Here is a 24,451-nt window from a genome sequence, read left to right on the forward strand (position 1 = left end):
GCAACTAGTAGTATTTGGCATCGTCCCTTTGACAACATGCGAATTCGCGTCGCTACACGCTTTACGAACGTACTCATGCACGGAAGTGCATAACCCGGTCCGCCATGGTATGTGGGACTAGAATTGCAGTCCATGATTATTGTCGTGAGATGTGTAATGGGATATTGCTGCAGCGCTTCCCGCCAACCATCAAGTTCCCTTGCAAGTTTCGGCTCCTCCTCTGTATACTCCAGCCAATTGCTCTCGGTACACTTGAACAGTTTCTGGTTCTCGGAGAACAGTTTCAACCTGATCTTCTTCGGCAATCTAGCTTGACTCTGTGGAGCTATTGCATCCTTGATCGTGTCTGTTGTTTGCTGGCTCTTGTAGTTTGTGAGCAAGCCCGATAATGCAGCATGCGTCTGGAACGTGACGCTTCGCTCTCGGAGTATTGTGGATATAGCTTCCTCACGAATCGCTTTGGAACAGCCGAGTAATGGGATTGGCACCGTTTCGGTAATCGCATGGTACACGATCGTGGTGTCGGTGAGTGCATATGACCAGATGGCCTCGCGCAGTTCCACTGCTAGGATCGAAAGCGTGCCGAGTGGACTCTGCCCTGACTCCATGTCTATTCTGGACGAATGGTGTTCGTAGAGGTTTCCTCAACGTTCAGGTGCTCAGGTGGGACTAGGTTCTTTGTTCGATTACGCCGTCACCGTGCAGTCGTTCACACCAACTCTTTCGGGAAAGTTCAAGTTTAAGCTCAACGCCGCAAGATGCTGTCCAAATCTACTCGTGTCGCGAAAGGGTTCTGTGTGGCTGAAGGGTGAAAAGCTGTTGAGGGGGAGAGCCGAGCAAGCGGAACGCTGCGGGCCGCGGGCGTGGACCAATCCAGCGATGGTCATGCACTAGCCGCTAGCGAATCGCCCGTCTTCACCTAGGCAGTCGCGATGTTCGCAATTGCATACACCCTTGACCCGAGATCTTCCCTTATCAGTATACATTGAGCCAGGCGATCGATCCGATCGCCTCTGCGATGGGAGTTTTTCGCGACGAATGCACACGCAGGGATGGGCCGGGTATCACAAAGCCCTTGTCTCACAGATCCATCAAACTGCCCAATTGCCGAGCGGCCTCGTTCATACACGTTGCCCGTACAGGGCCTCGCCTGGCCGGTCAAACGCGGCCGCATTCTCGCTGAAGCGCTACGCATGGCAGCATATTTTGACGAGCTGGCGCAGAGTATACCTTGCAGGCGGGCCGTTTGTCGCGTAGCGATTGGCTATACAATAGCCCTTCTCAGAACCGACTTCATCCTGATTAACGGTCTAGCTCCCAGCGGCAGCTAGTGGCTTACCGCATGTTTCTTAGGACTGCCGTCTGATCCACCGCTGCTCTCACTAGATTGCCAGTACAAGGCTGAGTGCTGCCTCAATTCCAGCTCTCCGTCTACCGGTTTGGCCACTGGTACGCGCTATAACCACTATACAGCAGCATGTCGTGGACTCCAGTGGACTTCAGCTGTGTCCGCTACTCTGCGGTAGAGGGCACACACTACTTTCATGACTCCGCCTTTCCTTCCTCGATACAGTTCTTGCTGTCCGGTCGCTGGGAGCCTTGGGACGTCAGCTACGTGAAGTAGTACGTCGCGCGTCTTCTCCAGATATCCCTCGTAGTGAGACTAACGTATCGAAGCAAGGCTCAAGATCCGGATGTCCGACGCGTTGCAGAAGAAGCAGAGTTGCGACTTATCCGGGATCCATACTCTGGATACATTCCATGGCCATCTCCGCCTCCCTCTGCCACAGGCCCTCCACCACTAGCTCCCATATACGGACAGGCTCCATCACAACCGATCGTCACCCATACTACAGCAGCAGGTCTCATGACACCTTCACCGTCAACGGTAGTTGAGGTTGCTCTCCCCGGCTCGCCACGCGATCATAGTACGCCTTCATCAGCAACGACAGCCACCGTGTATGCTTCCCCATACGCATTTCAAGCTGCTGCGCCAACTGGCGCTACGCAAATACCGTCAGAATCGACTCCCACTGTTCAAGCAGTTCCTGAAAACAACGCGCGCCCATCTTCGCAGTACATTGATCCCACCTTACGTGATCCGCCACCAAACCCAGCAGCACCTCTACCAGCCATCCTTTCGAGGACGAGAGAGACGAAGATTCTGCTTTCAATTGACGGTGACGGTATCCGGGGGTTGTCTGCTCTCCTCTTGGTTGAATCGCTGGTCAATGCGATCTGCGTCAAAGTTGGGCAGCGCTTAGACAGCCACCAGATCTTCGACTTGACGGGTGGTAGTTCTCTTGGCGGTATAATAGCCATCATGCTATGTCGACTGCGCATGCAAGCCCACAGAGCAAGAGAAGCCTACAAGCAGATCGCGAAACAAGTATTCGACAACAAAAGGGCCTACTTCAGATATCTCGACCCTCATGCACAGATACAGAAGCCTGACGACAGCGCGTTAGAGAACGAGATTAAGAGCGTTGTTCAGCAGGAGCTAGGCAGCCCGGACGAAGTACTCCTGGATGGACGGCCCGACTCGGGCGACGTGTGAGTAAAGCCTATTCATCCGCGACGTACATACTGACTCGATAAAGTTTCGCAATCACGACACAAATGGATATCGGTACGTACTGAAGTGAGAAGCGTGGTGAGATTCACTAACGAAGTGAAGGCACGAACAAAGCTGCCCTTATCCGATCATACCAAACACGCCGCATAACTGGACCGGACTTGGAACCCAACATGCCCATATGGCAAGCGATGAAGGCGACCTCGGCGGCCCCACGATACGTGCAATCCGAGCCAGGAGTTCCGCAACGGTTCGTAATCGAGAAAGGTCTCGTCGATCATGGAACTACAAAGAACAACCCAGTTCGCGACATCCTGTATGAATGCAGGAAGCTGTTCCGATATGCGAACGACATGATGATCATTGTCTCGGTCGGTACGGGCGTCGGCCTGAATCGCAAAAATGAGATTCCCGAAATGGCGAACAGCGTCGAGGATAGGAAGGCTGAAGCAAGATCGTGGGGTGATAGATTCGAGGTCGAACATGCTGCGTTGATGGAGCGCAACTGGATGAAATACTTTCGGTTTGATGTGACGGGTTTAGAGGATGTGCCACTGGAGGAGTGGAGTCACGAAGATCTGATTAAGGAGAAGACTTCGGAATATCTCGCCCAGCCAGAGGTTGGACAGAGGTTCTATGCGTGTGTTGATGCGATAACGGCGCTGCTACTGAGCCCGCAGGGGAGGTAGTAAGATATGGCAACGGTAAATATGGCACAGCTGGTGGACGACAGTCGGTCGCAAAAGTGCTCTTAATAGTAATCTGATCCCCATCAGGTATATGTCGGGTTTTGCCCAATCTATGCCGCGGGTTACCACTCTCTGGTCGGCGTTGCCAGGTCGCGTGCGCCTAGCGCGCCTGCCGTCTACCCGTGGGCCCGTCCAACACGTGTCGACGTCCTTTCACACCCATCTCCTGGACGACCGCTTGGGTGCATGACATCACGCGAACCGGCGTCAAACTCCGCGCCAGGCACTCTGCATATATCGACTGTATGAGCAGGATCCGACTTCCTGGTCGACGCCGCGTAACCGCAGCGTATAGAACGCCTATGACGCCATGCCTCATCCTTTCTCTTGGCCCAACACCCGCATCGACCAAACATGGGAAACATCACGCACATCGCATTCCCCATCATCGGTCGATGCACCCTTATTTACCCCGCGATCAGTTGATTACTCTTGGCTGCCACGGCTGTGTATGCCTTGGCTTAGAATGACAAGCCTCACATTGGCGGAGTAAGCTTACCGAAGATGTACCCAGCCGCCTCTTGACATCAGAGGCACGGAGTAACGGGCAGCCTGATGTCGCGTGGAGTGTGCGAAGGGCGAAGAGGCGTATGCACTGCGGGCGAGATGGTGTGAAGTATATCTCGTACACTTCTTCGTTTTCCGCCTTTCACACCCCTTTCTCTCATCTCTCCTCCTACGTGCGTGCGGACTTCGATATGGCTACCGTAGACGATGGCAGGCCGACAGCTGTGCCTGACACCGAGCGCGACCCCAACTATGGCGAAGGCACAGAACTAGAGCAAGAGAAGACGGACCGAATCATTACAGGCGACAAGGTCGAGCTACAAGACAGTGATGCTTGGGACAAGCTTGGTTACTCCTTCCCAACTTGGCGCAAATGGTGAGTTGAGCTTGTGTCTCTTGTCTGGATGCCGCTTTGCCGTGAGAGCCGACCATTGTGGCGGCGCATCTCGAGAACCTACCATGGGCTTACAACCTCCTCCCGATCGCTTTTTGTCCGTGTTGCAATGTTTAATGTACGGCGCTGACAATGATTCCACGATAGGCAGATTCTCATCGTCGTCTTCTTCATCCAAATCAGCATCAACACGAATGCGTCAATGTACTCGCATGCCGTCAGCGCCGTATCCGAACACCATGGTGTAAGCGAACAAGCAGCTCGCGTCCCACAGGCAGCGTTCTTGATCGCCTACGGTATCGGCTGCGAACTTTGGGCTCCTTGGTCTGAAGAGTATGGACGATGGCCCATCCAGCAACTCAGTCTGTTCCTTGTCAACCTTTGGCAAATACCAGCTGCTTTGTCGAAGAACTATGCGACATATGTGGTGGTCCGGACGCTCGGAGGTTTATCAACGGCTGGAGGCTCGGTCACACTAGGTGTGCTGGCCGATATGTGGGAGCCGGATGAACAAGAGTTTGCTGTCGCTTTCCTAGTGCTGTCATCTGTGGGCGGATCCGTTGTTGGTGCGATCATCGGGGCGTTCGTAGAGAGGTAAGTGTATCATTGACAAGTTCTGTCGGCATTTATTGACTTAGCTCTCCAGGTACAAGTCGGTCGAGTGGATATTCTGGGTCCAGCTCATCATCGGAGGCTTCGTCCAGCTCGTTCACTTTGTCTGCAACCCCGAAACTCGCTCGACAATCCTATTGGACCGTGAGGCGAAGAGACGGCGCAAGACAGGTGAAGATCCCAACATCTATGGACCAAATGAGATCCGAGGTGGCCATAATATCAGCCTCAAAGAGGTCGGCACTATCTTCTGGAGGTATGTAACTGCTTCAGGCTATGGCGGCTTTGATGCTAACGACGACATAGACCATTCTACATGTTCTTCACCGAACCAATCGTTCTATGGCTTTCCCTCCTCAGTGGTTTCAGCGACGCCTTGATCTTCACATTCTTGGAGTCTTTCGGTCCCGTCTACGAACAATGGGGCTTTGGCGTCGTTGGCGCTGGTCTAGCCTTCCTACCCATCTTGCTCAGCTACTTCCTGGCTTACGCTTCGTACATGCCGTCGATCATCAGTTTCCGGAAGAAACGACGACAGAATCCAGGATCAGTCGAACCTGAGGCCCGACTTTGGTGGTTGCTATTTCTCGCTCCGCTGGAGACTATAGGCTTGTTTGGGTTTGCTTGGACGTCACTTGGCCCAGACTATGGTATTCCTTGGATCGCGCCTATGATCTTCTCGGCAATGGTTGGCATGGCGAATGTAAGTTTCTGGGCTTGTCATGGAGCATACATGGGCTAACACTTTCCAGTATGCAATCTACCAGTCTTCAATCGACTACCAAACCGCCGCATACGGCCCCTACGCATCCTCAGCAACCGGTGGCAACGATCTCGCTCGTGATGCCCTAGCTGGTATCGCTTCTCTATACTCCACACCGCTTTACTCAAACATTCCTGGTCGACCATTGCAATACGCTTCCACTATTCTAGCCTGCCTTGCTTTCCTGGTCACCCTTCCCATCTACATCGTGTACTGGAAAGGTCCGCAAATCAGGGCCAATTCGAAGTTTGCGCAGAGTCTCGATCAAAGTCGGCAGCAGAGAGATGAGAAGAGGAGGAAGAGTGTTCATCCAGGTGTAGAGGGGCCGCTGGGGGAGAAGGAGCAGAAGGTTCATCGAGAGAATGCATAGGTTTGGAAAATGGAGAAGAGCGGAGTCTTTTGAAGCAAGTGGTTCGGCTCTTACTCTTGCTCTTTGCGATATGCAATTAATATCTGGTCGTGGTGTACATGATCAAATAATCAACTCGTTGTAGAAAGAAAAGCCGCTATCGCCTTCATTGCTCAGGCCCAATTCGAAACGAAAGGTGTCGCCTGTTCGATACGTCGGTCGTCGAACACCGTCGTGCTGGTCGTAGTCGTCATTCGTTTGAACTGCTCTAGCCCAATCCAGCTCGGCACCCTAGCCCAAACAACGACGTCTTCCTCAAGGCCGATCTCAAAAATGATCATTAGAAGACTTGGTTTCGCATTTGCAAGGGTGTCAAGAGCAATACCCAATCCTTCCATCTCCATCGGTGTCTCGTGAAAGGGTTGGTTTCCAGTCCACGACATGCTTAGCTCGACGAGGTTCGGTGCCCAGTCTGGATGTTCGGCGAGGGCCCACAGTGGGAGCGGATCATTATCGAAATGACTTCCGGACATTTGGACGTGTTCGAGTAACGGGCACGAAGACAATAGTGCGAGGAGAAGGTTGCGACTACGGAAATTCCCCAGCTGAACAGTCTGTAGGCCTGGACAATGATGAACAACATGGATCATGTTTCCCTCTCTGTAAATCCCCGACTCGCCCAATCCTGTCATCGTTAGCTATTTGATTAGAGACATATTTGACTGAACTAGCAAGATAGTGAACCTTCGTGCAAGATTGAATAAAGTGTACATACTGATCGATTGAAGGTGTTTAACTTTTGGGCTCATGTCGATAGAGAGTAAAGATTGGTCGTCCATCCTGTTGCGCATCAGCGAGGTCTGTACAGAGAAAAGTATGAGTTCAAAAGCGTACTCCGTCACATCCAACAGGCATTCTGTCATGGGGCATTGATCCAAGTCCACCTCACTCCAAGACAACTGGCAGTTCGGTCCCATAGCTGTAGCATCCAGAATGGGAAGATCAGCTGGCTTGCGGATCCTGGATGAATCCATCGAAAATTCGACAACGCATTGGCGTCTGCATGAACATTCGCTGGAGTTTTCCTCGCTTTCTGAATCATCGCTATTGCGATCAGAGCTGGGTGCGACACCATGATTTTCTTCTGTTACAATGGATGGTGTTGGCGGGGTCGCAGGAGGAGTGGGTTGTGGACGACATTTCTGTATCGACCGCAGTGGTGTCTTCGCACGGCGAATTCGCTTGTTCCGTAGTGATAGTTTTGTTCGTGTAGCTGTCACGACTTTTGCTGCGGCTGCTAATGCTTCATCTCGTGAAACCACGCTGAAGCCCAGGCTGGCAAAGGTACCTTCTGGTGTGATGTTCGCATTTTGCGTAATAGTTGGTGGCATCTCTGCGGATATGGTCGAAACTTTGAAGGAGAAAACAGAGATTGAAAAGTCAACAACAAAAGAATGATGTTCAGATGACCCAGATTTTATAGCGGGTACCTGTAGGCGGGTCTCTGCCGTACCTTACATTGGAGCATTGCTTTTTCCCACGGCTGAAACTCAACCCAGCTGTACCAAACCCCCGATATCTCGACAGCAGTTGCGATTGGTCGCTTTAGTGTATACAAACAGGTTTAAGCTATGCGGCAGGCACATGGCGAACGCCCTCTTCTGATGCTTGTAAGCCACCAATCTTTCCTGTGGGTTTGTTGTTGGCCAGCGCGGCGCTGTAAACTTGACAGTTCGTGACATCCGGCTAGTTATTTACCAATAAGCCCAGGATAAAGATAGAGATAATGGACGGCGGGTACGTCGACGAAAGCAGTCGTAACAATCGATATTGGGACGGGAAGGGATGAAATCCATTTCAAGAGAGAAAGCTTGAGAAGCGATATGTCTACGAGAAGCACTGTAGAACCGAGTATTTGCGGCGTCTCGGATTGCTAGCCGAGCACAAGACGCTGTCCAGCCAACGCAAGATATAGATTAATGGGGAAAGTACTAGTGGCTTGGCCTGCCTCAACGTAGCTCAAGTAATAGTAGGGAGACTAGAAGAGATCTTTCTCCCGTTCTTGTACGTATCGTGACTGGTCTGCAGATACCACGTATCCCACTTCTTGAATTCTGAACGGGTAACCAGCTCGATAGGTAGTGTCGGTCGCGTCCTTCCAAACTCTCGCAACGCACGCATGGGTTTTCTATTGTAAGAGAGGTCGTTGAGGCGTAGTTTCTTCAAGTTCGGCGCCCAATCTGGGTGAGCAATCCATTGCTCGAAAGTGACTTCTGTAACGCCAGAACCAGAGAACTCCAGATGGGTAAGGTTCTGACAGAACGAAATCAGATGGATCAAGCCTTGATCACCAAGTTCAGAACTCCTAGACCCGGGTAGAGAGATCTTCTTTAGGTTTCTGCAAGCCTTAGCAAGAAGCTTGATACTCTCGTCCGTCACAAGACATTCTAGCGTCATAGTCAGAAATACGTCTACAAATAATTGCATAGTCAGATTCGTACCGTTATTAGCGTTGTAGTCAACATCCACGTAGGTGAGATGGATTTCCGTTAGTGTGTCGCAGACTTTAGGACCCAGGAAGAGGATGTCTTCGATGTGTTTGCTAGGAAACGCGGTTTAGTATTGCACGGTATGCCCAGTAGAGAGGAAGTAAAGTATGATGCTTACTCTGTCAGCTCAAAGGCGCTTCCAAAAGTGATCTTCCGTGTCGATGTCCCAATAATCTTATGGTACTTGTCGTCCCAGTCGCATCTGGAGTCTTGGAAGGAGGCTTGTTTTACTCCTTTAACGAGAGGCTTAGGAAGACGAGGTTTTGGTTTCGGCGCTTCTTGCGCTGCTAGGTCTGCAGCGGATCGTGATACAACTGGAGGCTTTGCCCGGGCCGCTGCGGCTACGACCTCCTCTTTCGGGGCAGGTCTGAAGCCGAAGGCTGCGAGACCGCCGGAAGGAGTAGCCTTTGCTGAACCTTTCTTCTTCTCTGTGCGAATTGGTGGCATAAGGAGCGTTTGTGTGTAGTGGCGAAAGGTGATAGAGAGTGTGCAAGGAGATGAGACCCTGTGTAGACAAGATGCACGGGCCCTGGACACGCTGCCTAGGGATCACGCCAGACGCGCCAGCAAATCGGCGCTATCAGATACAAAGTAGCTGACCCCAGGTTGGGCCCAAAGTATCCGCGATCGGATCATCGTGAGACGACATCGCGAACACACGAACGATAGACGCGTCTTCATACAATGAGAAGGCTGCCATGGCTTGTTGCAGCGAAAAGAAATGGCATCTGCACGCGTAGTTTTCGGAGCTTCAAATCACAGGTGGAAGCCATCGTTGTCAATCCGCATTGCAGCTGATGAACGGTGTCGAGATCCGCATGTTCAGGGAAGAGGTGATCGAACGTTCGACGATGCGCCAGCCAATGTCATCGCGGCAGGGTGGCGAAGCACGCTAGTCGCCAGCCACCCTCACGGAAACCTACCTTCACACCTCCTGCAACCACGCATCACAAGCTTCATCTCAGCAACACGGCCATTGAGCAGATTTTCTATAGCTATGCTACGGTTTAGATCGATTACACGCTCTAACACCCTGCAAATAGCCCTGCAACCTATGTCCCGGCTGCCGCCATGCCACTCTCGACGGATCGTCATCTCGTGGCTTCCTCAGCCGGAAGTATCGGAACTGTAGGACAAGACGCGGGAGATCGCAGCTTTCGATAGTAGCTCGTCTACAAAAGAGTAGGACCTTCTAAGAGCTGAAGCATACTCGCAACCTCCTGCTGATGTTGCTGTTCGCGTCTCGCCCTCTTCGCCCCTCTCTTAGCTTCGGGTCGCTTCCTCAGCAGCTCTTTGTACTCCTCTTCGGCAAGGTCCCAATCTACCTCCAGAGCAGGGTATGCCTGAACATGGTGCTTGAACCCTTCTACCTCCTCCTCATCCCAGAGCTTCTGATGAACGTGCCGCAGGATACACGCTACGACTAGTTCCTTCAGGTTTTCGTCCCCGAGCGTATCGTTCGTTTCTTCAGATGTATCATGTAGCCTCTGAGCTGAGCCGTATATCCAGCTTACGAGGCTTTTCGCAATTCCCACGTCGACGGTGCTCTTCCACAACATGTCCTCTGCCATCTTGCTATGCGCGACGGCTACCAAGGAATCATATCGGAGGTCTTTGCCCATTTTGTACATCTCCAGATGAAATTCCGCCGCAGCCTCTAGTTTCATGGGATAGCTCGCCTTGGTCTTGCCGATGGGTAGCTTTGTCGCATGGTGTAGCATCGTCGCTCGTCCGCCCTTATCCAGTTTGTAGGTTCCAGTGTATATGAATTCGACGAGGCGGTCGACCATCGTGGGACTGTGTACTTGTGCGTTGAACTCGCACTCCCTATTAAGAGTATTAAGTGTACGCTAAAAGCCGTGAGTACTAGTTCTGTCCATTTGCACTAGCCTTGTACTTACACCGCTAGGAAAAGCATATCCTTCTAGCACTTCCGAGCCTGCAATAAGGAAGCCCGAGTTCACGTCGAACGCAACTTCATCTACGACGAGTGTGAAGTCACAACCGAGTCGCTTGCTAAGGGCCATTTGGCCACGACTGCGATGTATCAGCGCACGTAGGAGTGAAATACGACCAATACTCACTGAGCACAGACTAGTTGCGGCTGTGGTAGTCTGACACTCTTGCCCTCGAAGATATGGCCCAGGAGGGTCTCCAGAGTCGCCAACGATATCGTAACTGCGTTTGTATGGGCGCGAGCTCCGTCGTCTGTTAAGTCAACCTCCATGCTTCATAAAGGGTGTCGAGTAACTCACCTGTTCGTACAGCTTCTTCACCGTCACGTTCGTCCGGGTTGTGTGTCGCAGCACGAGCTACATGTCTGACGGACGGTGTTGGGCTTGTCATAGGCGGATGCGCTTCTTGAGCACGCGGCTCTGTCTCCGAACTCCCCTGGTCCGCACTATTGTCGCGTTTGACAGCCTCGCGACTCTCGTGCTCTGGCTGTGCATTCAAGCCTGAAGGTGCAATGGGTGTCGATGCATCATCGACTAGTGTTGTCGCAGGATCCAGTCCCGAGCTCTCGCCTTTGCTGTCTGGTTTCGGAGATTGATTCGTCATAGCCACGATTGAGTGCTGTCTTTGAGGGATAGTATTGAGGTCTTGGTGTGTGAGCCCTAGTAGAAGGAAATCAAAGCAGCGTTAGCAACGGGTGGGCAAGCCCCACTTTAGCAGGCCGCAAAGGACTCACGTTTGCCCTTTCACTCTCACCAGAAGGTAAAACAAAAGCAAAAAAAGAATGATCGAGCACAGAACCGAACTCTCGGCTTTGGTGTGGACACAAAAAATACTTACATTGACCCAATCACCACTATGGCATAGCGTAGTCAAGGACACACGTATACTTCTACCACTTGGGGGTCCATCTCATGGGAGAAGCTAATTCAGAGTAGAGGGGTTGGAATATCTCTGAATTGATAGCTATATATACATGCTAACAAAATCTCAGGCATAGACATTGTCGCTCACGCACTGCAAACGCGTCACGCATTGCGAACGCACAAACAGTGAAAGACCCAAACCACTCACAACTCCACAAACTCCACCCCCGCTTAATAAGTCTACGCAGGTGACCGCCCTCCTACTAGCGCTAGTCTCGGCGCTCGTTGCCTTTCCACTCTGCCACTTCACTTCCTGCCGCCTCCGCGTCCAAACGACCCAGCATCTACGCATCTTCGGTAGGCTCAAGAACCGACATGGACAACCAAGAAATCAGTCAGAGCGACAGCGGACGTGTCGCAGAGCCTCAGCGCGTCGAGCCTCGGGCAATGGCGTTGACAAACAGCGATCCCGGCGCGGACATGGAGTTGGTGGCTATCCGTTTCGGACACCTGCCGGCTTCGAAGGCCTCCCCGATGCCTCATGAGTGTCGCGACATGTACTGTCAAACGTATGTCATCTGCACGAGTATATCACTGACAAAGGCAGGTGGCGCCGCGAGTTTGTGACGAGCCCGCTTAGTACCGTAACACTTGTTGCCAAGCTGGGGAGTGAGACCGCTACTTGTACTCTACCTACGGAATCAGCCGGAGTCCTTTCGAAGAAGTTCAGGATAGAGGTAAGTTCCAGGTTCGCGCTGCCTTGGGAGCCTAGACTGACTATTCATCAGATCCAAGATCCACAAAACACCGACTCCGTTGTCACTATCCATGACCACAAGTTCATCGTCGTTGATCTGATGGTTCAACACATCCTCTACGGCGAATACTATCTCGACAAAGCCCAGCAGCTAGGCGAGTACAGGTTGACATACATGAAGAAAGCTGGCCCTGGGATCGAAGACGACAACCTCACGGTGCAGATAGACGAGACGCCAACAGAACTTCACCTCCAGATGTATCATTGCGCGAAGAAGATGGAGATTCCGGGACTCCTATTTGAGGCTACTAGAAACTTCAAGACCTCTCTCCTCAAGGATCCACCGACGGCCGACCAGTTCGTCAACATGATGGAGAAATACAAGCTGTTCGACCCGTCCGAGAACACCAGCAAAGACCTCCTCCACGCTATCGCGACTTGTGGAGCAATGCAGCGTTCTGTGTGGCTCCAAGAAGGTGGTACGAAGTATTTTGAGTTCCTCGGAACATCTGGCTATGCGAAATACGAGGGGGCGGCCGAGCGAGACCTGGACAAGTACAAGCTCGAAAATAACATCCCAGAGCGCATGGTCAGCATCGGCGCCACCGACCAACAGCTATCGAGCAAGAAGCGACTGTCGACTGATCCTTCGCTGGATGCGCGAACCCCCAAGATGCGTACTGTCGGTACGGGACAAGGACAGCGTGAAAACATCGGCGGTCGCGTTCTCCAGCGTCCGGGTTCGAGCAATACCTACCAACCTACTGTCGAGGACCATCCCAATTCGCCTACCCCCCGTCGTCGTGATCATGGAAGCTCGGCCAAACGTACCAACAACAAAGCACTGCCGCCTACACCCACACCATCTGAGCTGGACAGGTCTTGGCAGTCTATGGACAGATCCAAGGCGTCTCAAGGTGAGAAGGCAGCCTCGACCCCCATGAAGCCGGCATCAGGTCTCCTGCGTACCCCTCGTCCAGGCTCGAGCCTTCGACAGAGCCAGGCGTTCCACGGTGAGGCCGATGGCTCTGATGATATCGATGGACCGAGTCTCTACGATGACTTCAACCCTCCATACGCATCTCACAGTCCACAAGGTCCTAGTCCCGTTGCTCCGCGAACTGTGCGCAAGCAAGGAGGTGATCAGCCGACTACGGACCAGACCAAAGTCGACCGTCAAGATACTACTGAGTACGCTCTCCCCAAGAACAACATCTCCGCCGATGAGAATGCCGATGAGTCTACCTTCATTCCCCTCATCAGTTCATCTGACCACGGCATGGACGACAACACCGAGGTCCCACGTATCGAATACAGCTTCGACGAGGGCAAAACCCTCACTCAGGTTCCCCATGTTCCCGTCCTCGCCCCCGCTGTCCCTACCCGTAGCACATCAGATGAGACTGGTGGTCAGAAGAAGAAGGAAGATACCAGCATGACTGACGTGTCTGGGGATGGAGACGATGGCGTCAAGGTCGACGATGGCGTCAAGGCCGAGGATCGCATGGAGGAATAGGGGGCATGGCAGCGACAAGGACGTTTGTAGGCGATGGAGTCTCAGCCCACGGGTCTATGTAGTCTTTTGTAGTCAATACGTGCTTAGGTGAAAGATGAATACAATGAGGATGTATACCTCAAAGCCCGTTATACCTCTTGTTTTGTGACTGTGCTTCTAGCTGAGTTACTCCTGGCGTAGGCGTCCATGGGCGGTGCCTCAGATGGTAAGCATGCGTATACCTAAAATGAAACTCCTCAACTAACATCGTTACGAGACATGCTTAGAAGATTTCAAGGCGCTTGGGCTGCCATCCCATGTACTATGAAGGGTTAGATCGCCAAAGTGAATATGCAGCAGCCCGTCAAGTACGTCATTTCAGTCTACGACCTTCGCCGCCTTTCCCTACTTCTCTCCTGACGTCAAGCAAACAGCAATCTGGCGCTAGCTAGGCAGGCAAAACACCATCATAATCCTTTCCGGTGAGTGCTCCAGTTTCCCCGTCTCTTAGCCGCTCCAATATTTACCTTCGGTAACTGACCTCACCCGCACCAGACGCTTCAAGCAACGAGCATTGAGAAGTACCGTGTACAATGTCTAGTGCAACCGCCAAGCAGAAAGCGACCGCCAGCGATGACAAGCTCACTCCACGTCAAGTCCTAGCCGATGTGGCCTATCTGCACCATATATTCGGGGATCTGTCGGTTGGAGAAATGGACATTGACGACGTCGCTATCTACAAGAAGTAAGAAAAGTCCGGATGCTCATGCTTGTGCCTGTTACTGACCTGTCCATAGGGAACGCGAACATCTACGCCTTAAACTTCATTGCGGCCTGTCTCTCCCTACCAACAACGATTCGGTGTCTTTTGCAGTACCCGACGCGCTGGCAGCAGCAGCATCTAGCTGGATCGAAGCCAATGTGAGTTTTGGAGTAGATTTCGCAATTATGTTGCCTTCCAAACATCTGACTGACTGGCCTTAAGCTCAAGACCCCTCAGGAAGCACCTACCAAGAAGTACAGCCCCATAGTCGTCAGGATGGTGACTGATTCCATCTACAACCCAATGTACAACCTCCCCGACAAACTCCCCAACGGCAAAACGGCAATCGAAGTTCATGTGCCAGTATTCCTCTGTGCAGTCGAAATGAGCATGGAGGCCCTCGAACTCTTCGCTCTCAAGTTCATAAAGGCCACTCTAGCTAAGGACGGGCTCACACCTGAGCAGCTGAGGAATCTGGTACAAGACTATGGGCTGTTCAAAGCAGGGCTCTGCCAGAAAGCGGTGACAGTACTTCCGTACCACAAGGTCATGTGCACTTTCGCCACTCATATTGTTGCGCACGAAGAAGACTTCGACGGAACCGATGTGTACGGTGATCTGTCGCTTACTACCAAAGGATGTCTGGGGTATTACACCAACCTTGTGAAGAAGGACGTAAAGACAACCATTCGTGCAATCAAGAAGGATAAGGCTTCAATGGATATCCGCAACGACAACGAGTCTGTTCAGACATAGTGCGTTAGCTCGCGGGTGTTCGTGGTCTCTTGCGATACGGCAGTTCACATGCGCCGACACCGACGATGAGACTGTCATCGTAAACCCACATCATTTTCCTTTGTTTCATGACTTTGCTTCTAGCGGAGGCCTTCCAGGCATAGGTGTTTATAGGTAGTCTATTTCGCGATGATACCCGGAAGGATAGCAGGAGTATGGTGTTCATGGTAGTATTACACACCTAATGAAACTTCTTGAAAACCGTCACGCGTCTCATCGTGATGCCAATCGTCCTATTTCACGGTATCTATATGCTACCAGCATAGCCGTATCGTCATCCATCTTGCTTGCAGAGACCCTGAGCCACTCCCTGCTCACCACATATACCTCACGTTCTCGGGTCTAAACTTCAATGTAGGCTGCACAACAGCTTCCATTACTCCTGTTCTAACATCGCGACACAACTCCTCAGCAACGCCATCAACCGTAGCTGTATGCTCCGCCCTGCAGGTGTATCCGCATGTTTACCAGCACCCCAGCCAAATGGCAACACTAATCTCCTTCTGCCCTTCTTATCCAGCACGACGAGTGCATCTAACGGGAACTTGCCTCCACCGAGGGGATGTAGAAGCCCCAGGCGCACGAAGTGGTTGTTCGAGGGAGTCGCGGCTTGTATCAAGGGGAGCGAGAAGGGCGCGGAGGATGGAAGTCTATGTGTCGAGGGGTCGTGGCATAGGACGAAGGGCTGTAGAGAGGGCGAGAGCGCGTAAAGATCTGGGAGAGCGGAGCTGTTCGATGTTAGTGGTAGTTTGAAATGGTTCAGTATGATCTTACCAAAGCAGGTCGTAATGAACCTGAACATTCCCTTGCACACATAACACTATTATCGAATCCTGCTTCTTATACCTTGCCCAGTTATTATGCGCTTCCAGCATACTGCCTACAGGAGTCGCGAGCGTACTGCTAGCCAATATCGCATCCACATCCACGCTCCATGCCTCCTCCGGACTTATAACATCTAGCTCTTCCAGCTCGCACTGTGTCTTCGACCTCTTGAGCGCATCGCCCAATGGCGGCAGAGCAGGCGACGGCTCCCTCCTCCGCTGGACCTCGTCCTCGTCCTCGTCAATAGTCAGGCGCGAGCGTTTGCGGCTAAGAGCCACATCCATGGTCCAGCTGTTGTGCGTAAGTAAGTCACCCATCTACGGCGTCACGTCATACATGCGTTGTGGGTGGTGAAGAAAGACACGACCAGCGCCCATCTTCCTACGACAGTCGGTCTGGGGTTGTCGCAGAGACAGACGCACGCACGAGCGAAAAGACCCAGGGTTTCCTGCACGTCAGGCCCAAGCTCCCCCTGCATACCCCGCCATCAACGCGCCTTCCGCCTTGCCTGCGCTGCAGCGACCTACCCCACTATCCATCAGCTCAGCTGCGCCTAGGCTACCAGAACGGCGGCTGGCGAACCTGCGACTTGGATGCTTTGCGCCCATGGCTGAGAGAGACGTTGCGAGTAGACTGCGCCAGAGCACTTGGAATGGGAGTATCCCGCTCGAGATACGCCTGCACAAGGGCGACTGTAGGACGTACGACGAGTCGGATCCCTACTTAGTACGTGCAGTGTCGACATAGTCCGGTGGTGATGATAAATCGGATGAGCTATGGCTGACGAGAGGTAGATACAATTTCCACGCATATCGTATCTCGGGCTGCTCATACACAAACTGCATGCCTTCTTCGCACGCAGCCTCATCTACCCGGATGTCACGCCCAAAGACGCATGGTTATCCTACGAAGACGTGCCGCTGAAATGGCATTATCCACTGGGTCTCCTCTACGACCTCTACTCTGGCGCTGAGCCGGCGTATCCCTCAGACACGGATACAGAGGCTGAGCAAGCGCACAAGATCGAGAGTACAGAGGAAGAGCGTCAACATTTACCATGGCGACTCACAGTACACTTCTCCGACTTCCCGTCCGAGCAGCTTGTTCAGCTTGATAATGACGACAAGCACATGCACGATCTGTTCATCCACAGCGTGAAGGAGGCCGACTACCTCAGGACAGGAACAGGAAAGACAGTCATGTTTCTAAGCAAAGAAGACAGCACGCAGCTCTGGAGCGGAGTGAAGAACCACGACTTTGCGGTGTACAACCCCATCAACCAGAAGCTGCTGAACCCGCAAGGAGTCAACCTGAGACATCTACCAGTGCGGCTCTATCTCCCACACGCGTCGTCGGAAGGGGTGCAAGAAGAGACGGCACCCGGGAGTTTGAGAGTAGTGCAGAGACTGGTGACGCCGAACCTGTCGTCTAGTACGTGTAATTGCGGTGTAGGTGTGGAAGGCGCTGACGGCAGACAGGGCAACCACAGACCATCGGGACAGCACTGAACACCATATTGCCGACACTATTTCCGAGCAGACGCAGTCCGCTGCTTGCGCAGGCCGTGTTGCACGGAGCGGTGCTGCCGCTGAGCGCGAGTGTGGAGGAGCTGGTGCGCGCGACGGCATATCTCGATGGCTGGCTGCACATTGCGGTGGTTATGATGGGCTGAATAAGGATTTATGCCAACAGCGACGGCGGTCACATGGGAGCCGAGTCATGTGGCGACGCTATTCCACGATCCCGGATAGCAGCAATATTGGCAGTACGGGCAGCGTCGCGATAGCGGACGCGGCAACACAACTCAGACGTTCCAAGGCGCGCGTGCAGCTCGCGACACTTGCTTCTGCTGATGGTGCCTGTGACACGGTGATGCTCTGCAGCGTTTCAAAGGCCGTGTAGGGCTCGTGTGCCATGCTTCGCCAAGATGCGGGGGCACAGGCACAGCAGAAGCTTAGTGAGGATCCCGGCACTGAGCTACCAAGGCCACCCCACGCGTCTCCAGTCTGCCTGGGCGCTATCGGCGTAGCGCGTCGCCCTGTCGACGCGAAGCCAGCGTCTGGAAATGAGGCATTATTGACGTGCGTTGTTTTTGGCTCCGGTGCGCTAGGCCTGCTGTTGCCCGGTTGATGCTGCCCACGGTTCGGCTGGTGTCAAACGGCCCTGGCGAGATATCCGAGGGTGCAGGTGGGTTCGCGCCGCCTTCATCAGTCATGGACGATAAGCAATGGGCGATGACATCGATGCTGCTTCTGCCGCACAAGAACGGTTTAGAGGTGGCAGGGGTGCTGGCTGAGTGGAGCCGACGAGTAGCGTCAGCGGCTTGCAGCGCCAGACGCACCTGGGCAACTGTGTGGAGGCGCGAGCGAGAGGTTCATGGGGAGTGCTGCGAGTGCTACGGTGGATGGCTTGGTATCAACGACCGGTGAAGCTCTAAAGCGGCTCTTCTCGTGACAGGCAACTAGCAGATAGTGACTACACATCCGAACGTGAGTATCTCCGACGTGAGGCTGCGATCGTCGGCTCATCTACGACGAAATGATGGCATGTCGCGCCATTGGCTGCACTGGGTAGCTCCCTCCTAGCTCCCTCAACCCTCGCGGGTGGTTGCTAGGCCCGACCCAACCTTCATCTACTCTTCACGCTGCTCCGCCCCGAATCTCCAACATCCCCCAGCGCCCACTATCCATTACCCACTCGGACGAGCCTCACACGTAAGTTCCGCTCTCTCATTCCAGCCCGCGCCCATTCCCCGGCCGAAGCGACGCTGCACCCACCCTTGCAAGCTTGGAGCCTCCCGGACAACCCGCTAGGACCCGGGGCCAAACAAAATGCCTCATCAACTGTGCAGAAATTTTCGGCGAGCCGGCGCATTTAAAAGCGGACATTCACCCTCTTGCTATTAAGAGCTTTCTCGTTCTCACTCTTTGATGCTGCATCGCTGTCGACCTGCGCCTTTCAATTAAACATCGCCGAGTCCCTCTGCCTAGCGACCGTTTCCGTGGGTTTGATCCGATCGCGCTGACCAGCTTCCGTTGCCATCAACAGCCAAAACAAAGCTTCCCTCAGCTCGATATTCAAACAGTGGACCGATTCAATTCGTAAATGTAAGCTCAATGCCGCCTTGTCCTGGAGCTGCCGGGGAGAGTTCGTGTCACGTCGTTGCATCCCGTCGCGTCGTGTCGCATCGCATCGCATCACCGCCATCGGGACCAGTCTCGCGACAAGCCTTGGCCGAAGATCGTTACGCTCGAGACCGCTCTTGGGAGTGAATCGCACGCGCCCAATGCGTCTGGCCTGTGCTTCTCCAGCTCCGGGAATCCTTCCAGGTCTTTTACAGCTGCTCAACCGAACACTCTTTCTAACATCTCCACCCCAGAAACCCACAAACAAACACAATGGCCGCCATCAGCATGCCCATCGCCGCTCGCGCCGAGTACGCTCTCCACCAGCTCGCCAAGCGCGACAAGAACTGGGCTCAGCGTGAGCCCGGTGTCATTGTCGTCTTCGTCATTGTTTTCCTCGTCGCCATCCTCGTCATTGCCATGTTCATCAACAAGAAGGTACGTTCTCCCAACCACCCCAACCACCCAATTCTTTCCCCATACAGCCTCCTAACACCCACCACAGAGGCAAGCTGGCAAAGGCATGGCATAAGATACCCCCTTTGATTCGAAGTTGGAGCGAAGCCGAGCAGTACGATTTCAAGGCGGACAAGACATGACCCCCGATACGAAAGTCATAAGAGCTGTTATGTGGACTGGGCAAAGAGCTTGTGTATAATGTGTTTGAATATTCGCGTATAGGATAACACGGGCTGACCCTGCTGGGGAGGCACTGTGGTGCGAATGCCTCTTTGAGAGGGCTTCGTGGTAATAATGAACAAGTCAAATACCCATTGAGCAGTCGTCGCCTCGAACGTGTGAATTGGATGCAATGCTAACATTGAACATGGCTCAGTGAAGCTTCATTAAGAGAGCGGATGGCGCGTCTACCAACCAACAGAGCATTCACCAAAACACAATCCGCGTCACTTTCTATTCGAAGACATCTGGGTCAATCATCATGCTTCGACGACGCCGGCCGTTGACAATTGCCTCGTCCCCGTCATCCCTCTTCTAGCTCGCCTCGCTAAAGCATCTGCGAACCCAAGTTCAGTCTTGCTGCATGCTTTACTGCAGAACAGGCTAGCACACACCGGACCCAATCGCTTGCTTCTTCCTTCTTCCGATCCATTCTCGTCTGTATTGGGGTATAGTCTCCGAAGCGGTATTTGACTGTATAGGAAAGTTTCTGTCTTGATTTCTATGGCTATGCAGTCTGGTGCTGCGTCGGTCGTGGAAGGATATGTTACACTGCAGCTAGCAATGGATGTTGATAGGTGGTGTGCATTCTGTTCTGAGAGTGTGCATTAGGTAGTAGTGGGTTGCCAGGTTCTTCTGAAGTGTTCGTCCCGGTCCCTTAATACAGTAGCGACGGTTGCCATTCCAATGAATCTGTGAGAAGCCGTTGCGACGTTTCTTCGATATGATACCCGCATTGCTAGTCTATATTCCGGGTTCAGTGTTCCTGATGCCAACGGTCTCTTGTTCACACCATTCCAAACCACTCATCTTTCGATGGATCCCGTCCCTCCATTGCTTCGCCGTCCATGTACCCATCTAAGTAACACTCGCCAACGAAGTGCCATTGCTTGTTCTCCAGGGGTCTCAATATGTATGGTACGTTTCCGCCGAACAAGATCGCGACCGTGTCTCCCGACATCATGCCTGCTGGTCCGAGGCCGAGATGACCCGATAAAGTGACGAATAGCCGTCTGTTCATCAGACGTTGGAGTGAGGCGATGTAGCGGTTGATAGATTGGCCCTCAAGGGCTGCGTAACCTCGATCGTCGATTAGTGTAAAGGACCCGTCTGGTGTCCGAGGCCTTGCCTGTTCTTCCGAAAGGTTGATGATGGACTCGAAAGCATCTAGTGGCTCATATCGAACGTCCTTGTGCTCAGGAGTTAAGCCTGCTGTTGTCACTTGGAAGAAAGTTCTGTTGAAAGAACGCGTGGATCGACGGACGTGCTCCTTGCTCATGCCATAGAGCTGCGAGGTGAGCTTCGATAGGTAGTCTTCATGGCGCTCTGGTACTCCCGCATGAAACTTGGTGTCATCTAGCTTTGCCGTAAGGAGACAAATGCTGATTGTATCGACCTGCATTCCACGAATGCGGAGAATGCTTAACGGTGCATTTTGATCCATTGTAACCCTGGTTCCCGTAGATGCTTTGTTGAGCTTCTCAATCAGGGTTCGAGTGCGATGAGGACCCCAATACAAGTCAAAGGCACTGATGCGGCGTGTAGAGTCTGCAAGGTCCCATCTCGGTATCCATGAAGGGAACTGAGGATGTGGCGACGAGTCTCCTCGCGTCTTATCATGAACAAACTGCGATAAGATACTCAAGCTGTCGGTTTGTCGGATACAGTATTTTGCAGCAGCCGCATACACGTCCTGCACCGGTCGCGTATAGTCTGGTATTAATTCTTCGGGCCAACTCTTCGGAAATCGAGTTGCACTGCTGAGCCCGAGGAGAGCAAATACCTTGTCCCTTGGATCGGTAGAACAAAATGAATTCGTCAAACGCAGCAGGACGTCCAGGTGAGAAACTGTATCTTCCCATGCTATGTTCCAGCCCTGTTTGCCAATAACTTCCCGGATGCTATTAACAAGCTCCATACGTTCTGTACGATGCTTATGGCCAGACTTGTTTAGCCAAACTATAACTTCCTCGAAATGTGACCAGGACAACCGTTGGTTACCGCAAAGAATCTCGGGGCATTTTCTAGACACTGCTATCTCCTGCAGGATCCAGCAACGTTCAAACCATGGTGATTCCAGCAACTGAGCTAAATCGCCCCATCTCGTGTCATCGATTGGTGGTAGTCGGGCACCATCAGAGTAGAGGTAGTGAGTTATATCGGCCAGAATACTTTTCGCGGACTCCGCAATCTCTTGTACTTGTCAGTAAACGACGACAAAATTGTGGTATATTGATCATGTCACAGAGACCGGGCGTTTGGAGATATGCTGTGGTCCTGCAGGATAACACTCACTGTTCCTGAGCGGAAGCCAGATTATAGTACGTGTACTTCGCTGATAGATGGATCGCATCATGCGAACTTGCTGGGTACGTTCGGCGTTATCTTCTTGATTGATGCAAATCTGATCGACCCAGAACGACATGGAACGCTCTTCTACTGCATACACATGCAGTCTCTTTAGCCCCTCTGCCAGATTAGACGATATCTTTAGCTTAAATCCGTTGCATCTCAACGTAACACTCCGATTCGGGGAGCCCCAACAGTAACTGAGAGCGTGATAAGGCGCGTGGTTATCGAGCGAGACAGTTATCATCTTGCAACTGAGGTACGGGAACACAGTAGTGATCTCTATTAGGCGGAAAGATATAGGCGTGGGAAGCTTGTGGTACAGAACATCTGATGGATCTTCCGCCGGAAATCCAGGCAACGATGTGTCTCCCGTGGACGCGCCTGGAAGAACCGAAGAATCTATAGCAGACTCCATGTGTACTCGCTGAACCGTGTTAAATGTCGTAGTATATGGTCAGACAAAAGGATAGCCAATATACCCAGATACCGATATTTGTCTGGGCTGAAATGGACACAGTAGTGGTAGTAGTAGATGTTGGCCAGGCTGTGTCGTTGAGGTTTCTCTACCCCGACGCCACATGCTTGGCTATGCTGACCAGACCGCAGCCTGATGTTCTGGTTCTCGCATGCTGTCAGTGATATTGTGGCGGGGAAAGTACAGCTGCGCAATTGTCGCTTCCGAATCGAGATCATTGGCCGCTGGCAGCCACCTGCAGGACGGCGTCGTCTCGTCACTTCTTTGAGCGAGGCATCACGCTGCCGGCGGACCTAATGATGGTCCGTAACTGTATCGCAATCCGATATGACAGCGTTCTTGGATATCATTGTCCTGAAGCGGTCTTTGTGGCTGTAAAGTGAGGTGCTGGGCAACAGGAACGCGATTACCCCGCGAAGCGTTGAGCAACTGCGCAGACGCGCATCGAGATGTTGGAAGGCACCAATCCACAAACATCGGCAGATCTAGGCATACCTAGGCAGCTGCAGCTTGAAATTCACACGGCATGCATATTAAAGTCGAACGTAGCTACATGAAAGACCGCACATCTTTCTCATCCTCAAATAATCTCAAAAGTCCAAAGTCAAAGTCATCCATCGCATACTCCAGCAACCATGCCCACCACCCTCACAGTCGCAGACCACGAATCCAAAAGCTCACGCAGCCGAACCTACAACGTCGACACCCCAGAAAAGCTCCTCGCACGCACCAGTGAACGAGATTCCCAAGCCTGCAAATGGCTAATCCGGAGTTCGGTCTCCGCTGATGAACTCCAGAAGTCTTGCATTGTGGGCTCAAACAACGGGTTCGTCCACGCAGCTTTCGATGCATACAGCTACCACCATCATCTCACCATCCGCCCGGAAGACGTCTGGTTCGCAATTCTCTCGCAACTGAATTTCTACATTAACGCCAATGCTGAAGCCCTACGTGATCATTTCGTCTCGCACCAAGGACAGAAAGAGCTCGAGGTCAAAGACGTGGGCAGCATTCACTCAGTGGACATCGGTTCCTTAGCTCGACGCATGACAGGACTCATACAGGAGAATGTCAAGGACCCCGATTTGCGCGATTGGATCATGCCTGCGTTCAGCACGACCACAGTCAGCGATCGCACAACAGCTGCAGTACTCATGATGGGTACGATGCAAGCGTATTTCTCGTACAAAATGAGCATAATGTGTGGTATTCCCTCTGTCACTCTACTGGGTGAACGCAAGGACTACGAAGATATCCTCGCCAGGCTGGAGAAACTCGTTGAATTGGGTCCTGAAGCGAGTACATTCGCTGATCTACTGCGCCCTGTTCTGCGCAATTTCATCGCAACTTTCGATCCGGAGCAGGCCGTTGCCTCCCGCGACTTCTGGCAGAAGATCGCCCATCGCTCCGGAGGCGGCAGCGGGCCTTCATATCTGGGAGGCTGGCTAACGGCATTCTGCTTCTGGGACGACGAGGGCAAGTGCATGTATAACCTAAAGACAGGAACGCAGGATTGGAACGTCAATGATTCCGATAAACAGCTGTTGGAATTGGATGGAGTTTCGTATCATCGGGTGGATACCGATGATATTCCGAGTGGCTTTGCCTCTGTGCCTGTGTTGGTGAACGACAATGGTACCGAGTACAAGACAAAGATGGTTGCTGGATCGCTGGGTATCGAGATTACTAGCAGCAATGACTCCGATGCTGGGGCAGAGGAGAAGAAGCTGGATTCGCTGCAGTCGCTCAGTGGGTGGATGATGTATGAGATTGATCCTGCTCCCAAGAAGAACCCCTGGGAACATGACTCGGAAGGGGGTGACTCTGAATAACCAGTACATGAGGGTGTTGGATAAGGGTAATGACATT

The 24,451-nt window shown here is 52.6% G+C and overlaps 11 protein-coding genes across 11 annotated transcripts; 7 read left to right on the forward strand and 4 right to left on the reverse strand.

The window, feature by feature from the left end:
- Window positions 1-1,477: 1,477 nt before the first annotated feature.
- On the forward strand, window positions 1,478-3,264 carry J4E93_008310 (uncharacterized protein; the record flags this gene model as incomplete). The annotated part of the gene is made up of 4 exons (XM_049346211.1): window positions 1,478-1,623; window positions 1,678-2,553; window positions 2,601-2,629; window positions 2,678-3,264. 4 exons carry the CDS (start codon window positions 1,478-1,480, stop codon window positions 3,262-3,264), a joined length of 1,638 nt encoding a protein of 545 aa, XP_049196612.1.
- A 758-nt stretch (window positions 3,265-4,022) lies between these two features.
- Window positions 4,023-5,970, forward strand: J4E93_008311 (uncharacterized protein; the record flags this gene model as incomplete). Its single annotated transcript, XM_049346212.1, has 5 exons — window positions 4,023-4,207; window positions 4,373-4,819; window positions 4,872-5,093; window positions 5,144-5,540; window positions 5,590-5,970. 5 exons carry the CDS (start codon window positions 4,023-4,025, stop codon window positions 5,968-5,970), a joined length of 1,632 nt encoding a protein of 543 aa, XP_049196613.1.
- A 1,998-nt stretch (window positions 5,971-7,968) lies between these two features.
- J4E93_008312 (uncharacterized protein) lies at window positions 7,969-8,945 on the reverse strand (the record flags this gene model as incomplete). The annotated part of the gene is made up of 3 exons (XM_049346213.1): window positions 7,969-8,396; window positions 8,451-8,551; window positions 8,617-8,945. 3 exons carry the CDS (start codon window positions 8,943-8,945, stop codon window positions 7,969-7,971), a joined length of 858 nt encoding a protein of 285 aa, XP_049196614.1.
- Window positions 8,946-9,670: 725 nt separating this feature from the next.
- Window positions 9,671-11,057, reverse strand: J4E93_008313 (uncharacterized protein; the record flags this gene model as incomplete). The annotated part of the gene is made up of 4 exons (XM_049346214.1): window positions 9,671-10,348; window positions 10,400-10,535; window positions 10,583-10,706; window positions 10,754-11,057. 4 exons carry the CDS (start codon window positions 11,055-11,057, stop codon window positions 9,671-9,673), a joined length of 1,242 nt encoding a protein of 413 aa, XP_049196615.1.
- A 635-nt stretch (window positions 11,058-11,692) lies between these two features.
- Window positions 11,693-13,590, forward strand: J4E93_008314 (uncharacterized protein; the record flags this gene model as incomplete). The annotated part of the gene is made up of 3 exons (XM_049346215.1): window positions 11,693-11,874; window positions 11,925-12,054; window positions 12,106-13,590. 3 exons carry the CDS (start codon window positions 11,693-11,695, stop codon window positions 13,588-13,590), a joined length of 1,797 nt encoding a protein of 598 aa, XP_049196616.1.
- A 572-nt stretch (window positions 13,591-14,162) lies between these two features.
- J4E93_008315 (uncharacterized protein) lies at window positions 14,163-15,088 on the forward strand (the record flags this gene model as incomplete). Its single annotated transcript, XM_049346216.1, has 3 exons — window positions 14,163-14,314; window positions 14,367-14,490; window positions 14,555-15,088. 3 exons carry the CDS (start codon window positions 14,163-14,165, stop codon window positions 15,086-15,088), a joined length of 810 nt encoding a protein of 269 aa, XP_049196617.1.
- Window positions 15,089-15,503: 415 nt separating this feature from the next.
- Window positions 15,504-16,236, reverse strand: J4E93_008316 (uncharacterized protein; the record flags this gene model as incomplete). The annotated part of the gene is made up of 2 exons (XM_049346217.1): window positions 15,504-15,855; window positions 15,902-16,236. 2 exons carry the CDS (start codon window positions 16,234-16,236, stop codon window positions 15,504-15,506), a joined length of 687 nt encoding a protein of 228 aa, XP_049196618.1.
- Window positions 16,237-16,558: 322 nt separating this feature from the next.
- On the forward strand, window positions 16,559-17,624 carry ATG5 (autophagy protein 5; the record flags this gene model as incomplete). The annotated part of the gene is made up of 3 exons (XM_049346218.1): window positions 16,559-16,678; window positions 16,747-17,383; window positions 17,431-17,624. The coding sequence occupies 3 exons, from the start codon at window positions 16,559-16,561 to the stop codon at window positions 17,622-17,624; spliced, it is 951 nt and encodes a 316-aa protein (XP_049196619.1).
- A 1,726-nt stretch (window positions 17,625-19,350) lies between these two features.
- On the forward strand, window positions 19,351-19,609 carry J4E93_008318 (uncharacterized protein; the record flags this gene model as incomplete). Its single annotated transcript, XM_049346219.1, has 2 exons — window positions 19,351-19,515; window positions 19,583-19,609. The coding sequence occupies 2 exons, from the start codon at window positions 19,351-19,353 to the stop codon at window positions 19,607-19,609; spliced, it is 192 nt and encodes a 63-aa protein (XP_049196620.1).
- A 933-nt stretch (window positions 19,610-20,542) lies between these two features.
- J4E93_008319 (uncharacterized protein) lies at window positions 20,543-21,199 on the reverse strand (the record flags this gene model as incomplete). Its single annotated transcript, XM_049346220.1, has 1 exon — window positions 20,543-21,199. One exon carries the CDS (start codon window positions 21,197-21,199, stop codon window positions 20,543-20,545), a length of 657 nt encoding a protein of 218 aa, XP_049196621.1.
- A 2,018-nt stretch (window positions 21,200-23,217) lies between these two features.
- Window positions 23,218-24,414, forward strand: J4E93_008320 (uncharacterized protein; the record flags this gene model as incomplete). The annotated part of the gene is made up of 1 exon (XM_049346221.1): window positions 23,218-24,414. The coding sequence occupies one exon, from the start codon at window positions 23,218-23,220 to the stop codon at window positions 24,412-24,414; it is 1,197 nt and encodes a 398-aa protein (XP_049196622.1).
- Between the last annotated feature and the right edge of the window lie 37 nt (window positions 24,415-24,451).

Source organism: Alternaria ventricosa, assembly GCF_023758065.1.
Source record: "Alternaria ventricosa strain BMP 2768 chromosome Unknown scaffold_16, whole genome shotgun sequence".
Taxonomy (NCBI): domain Eukaryota; kingdom Fungi; phylum Ascomycota; class Dothideomycetes; order Pleosporales; family Pleosporaceae; genus Alternaria; species Alternaria ventricosa.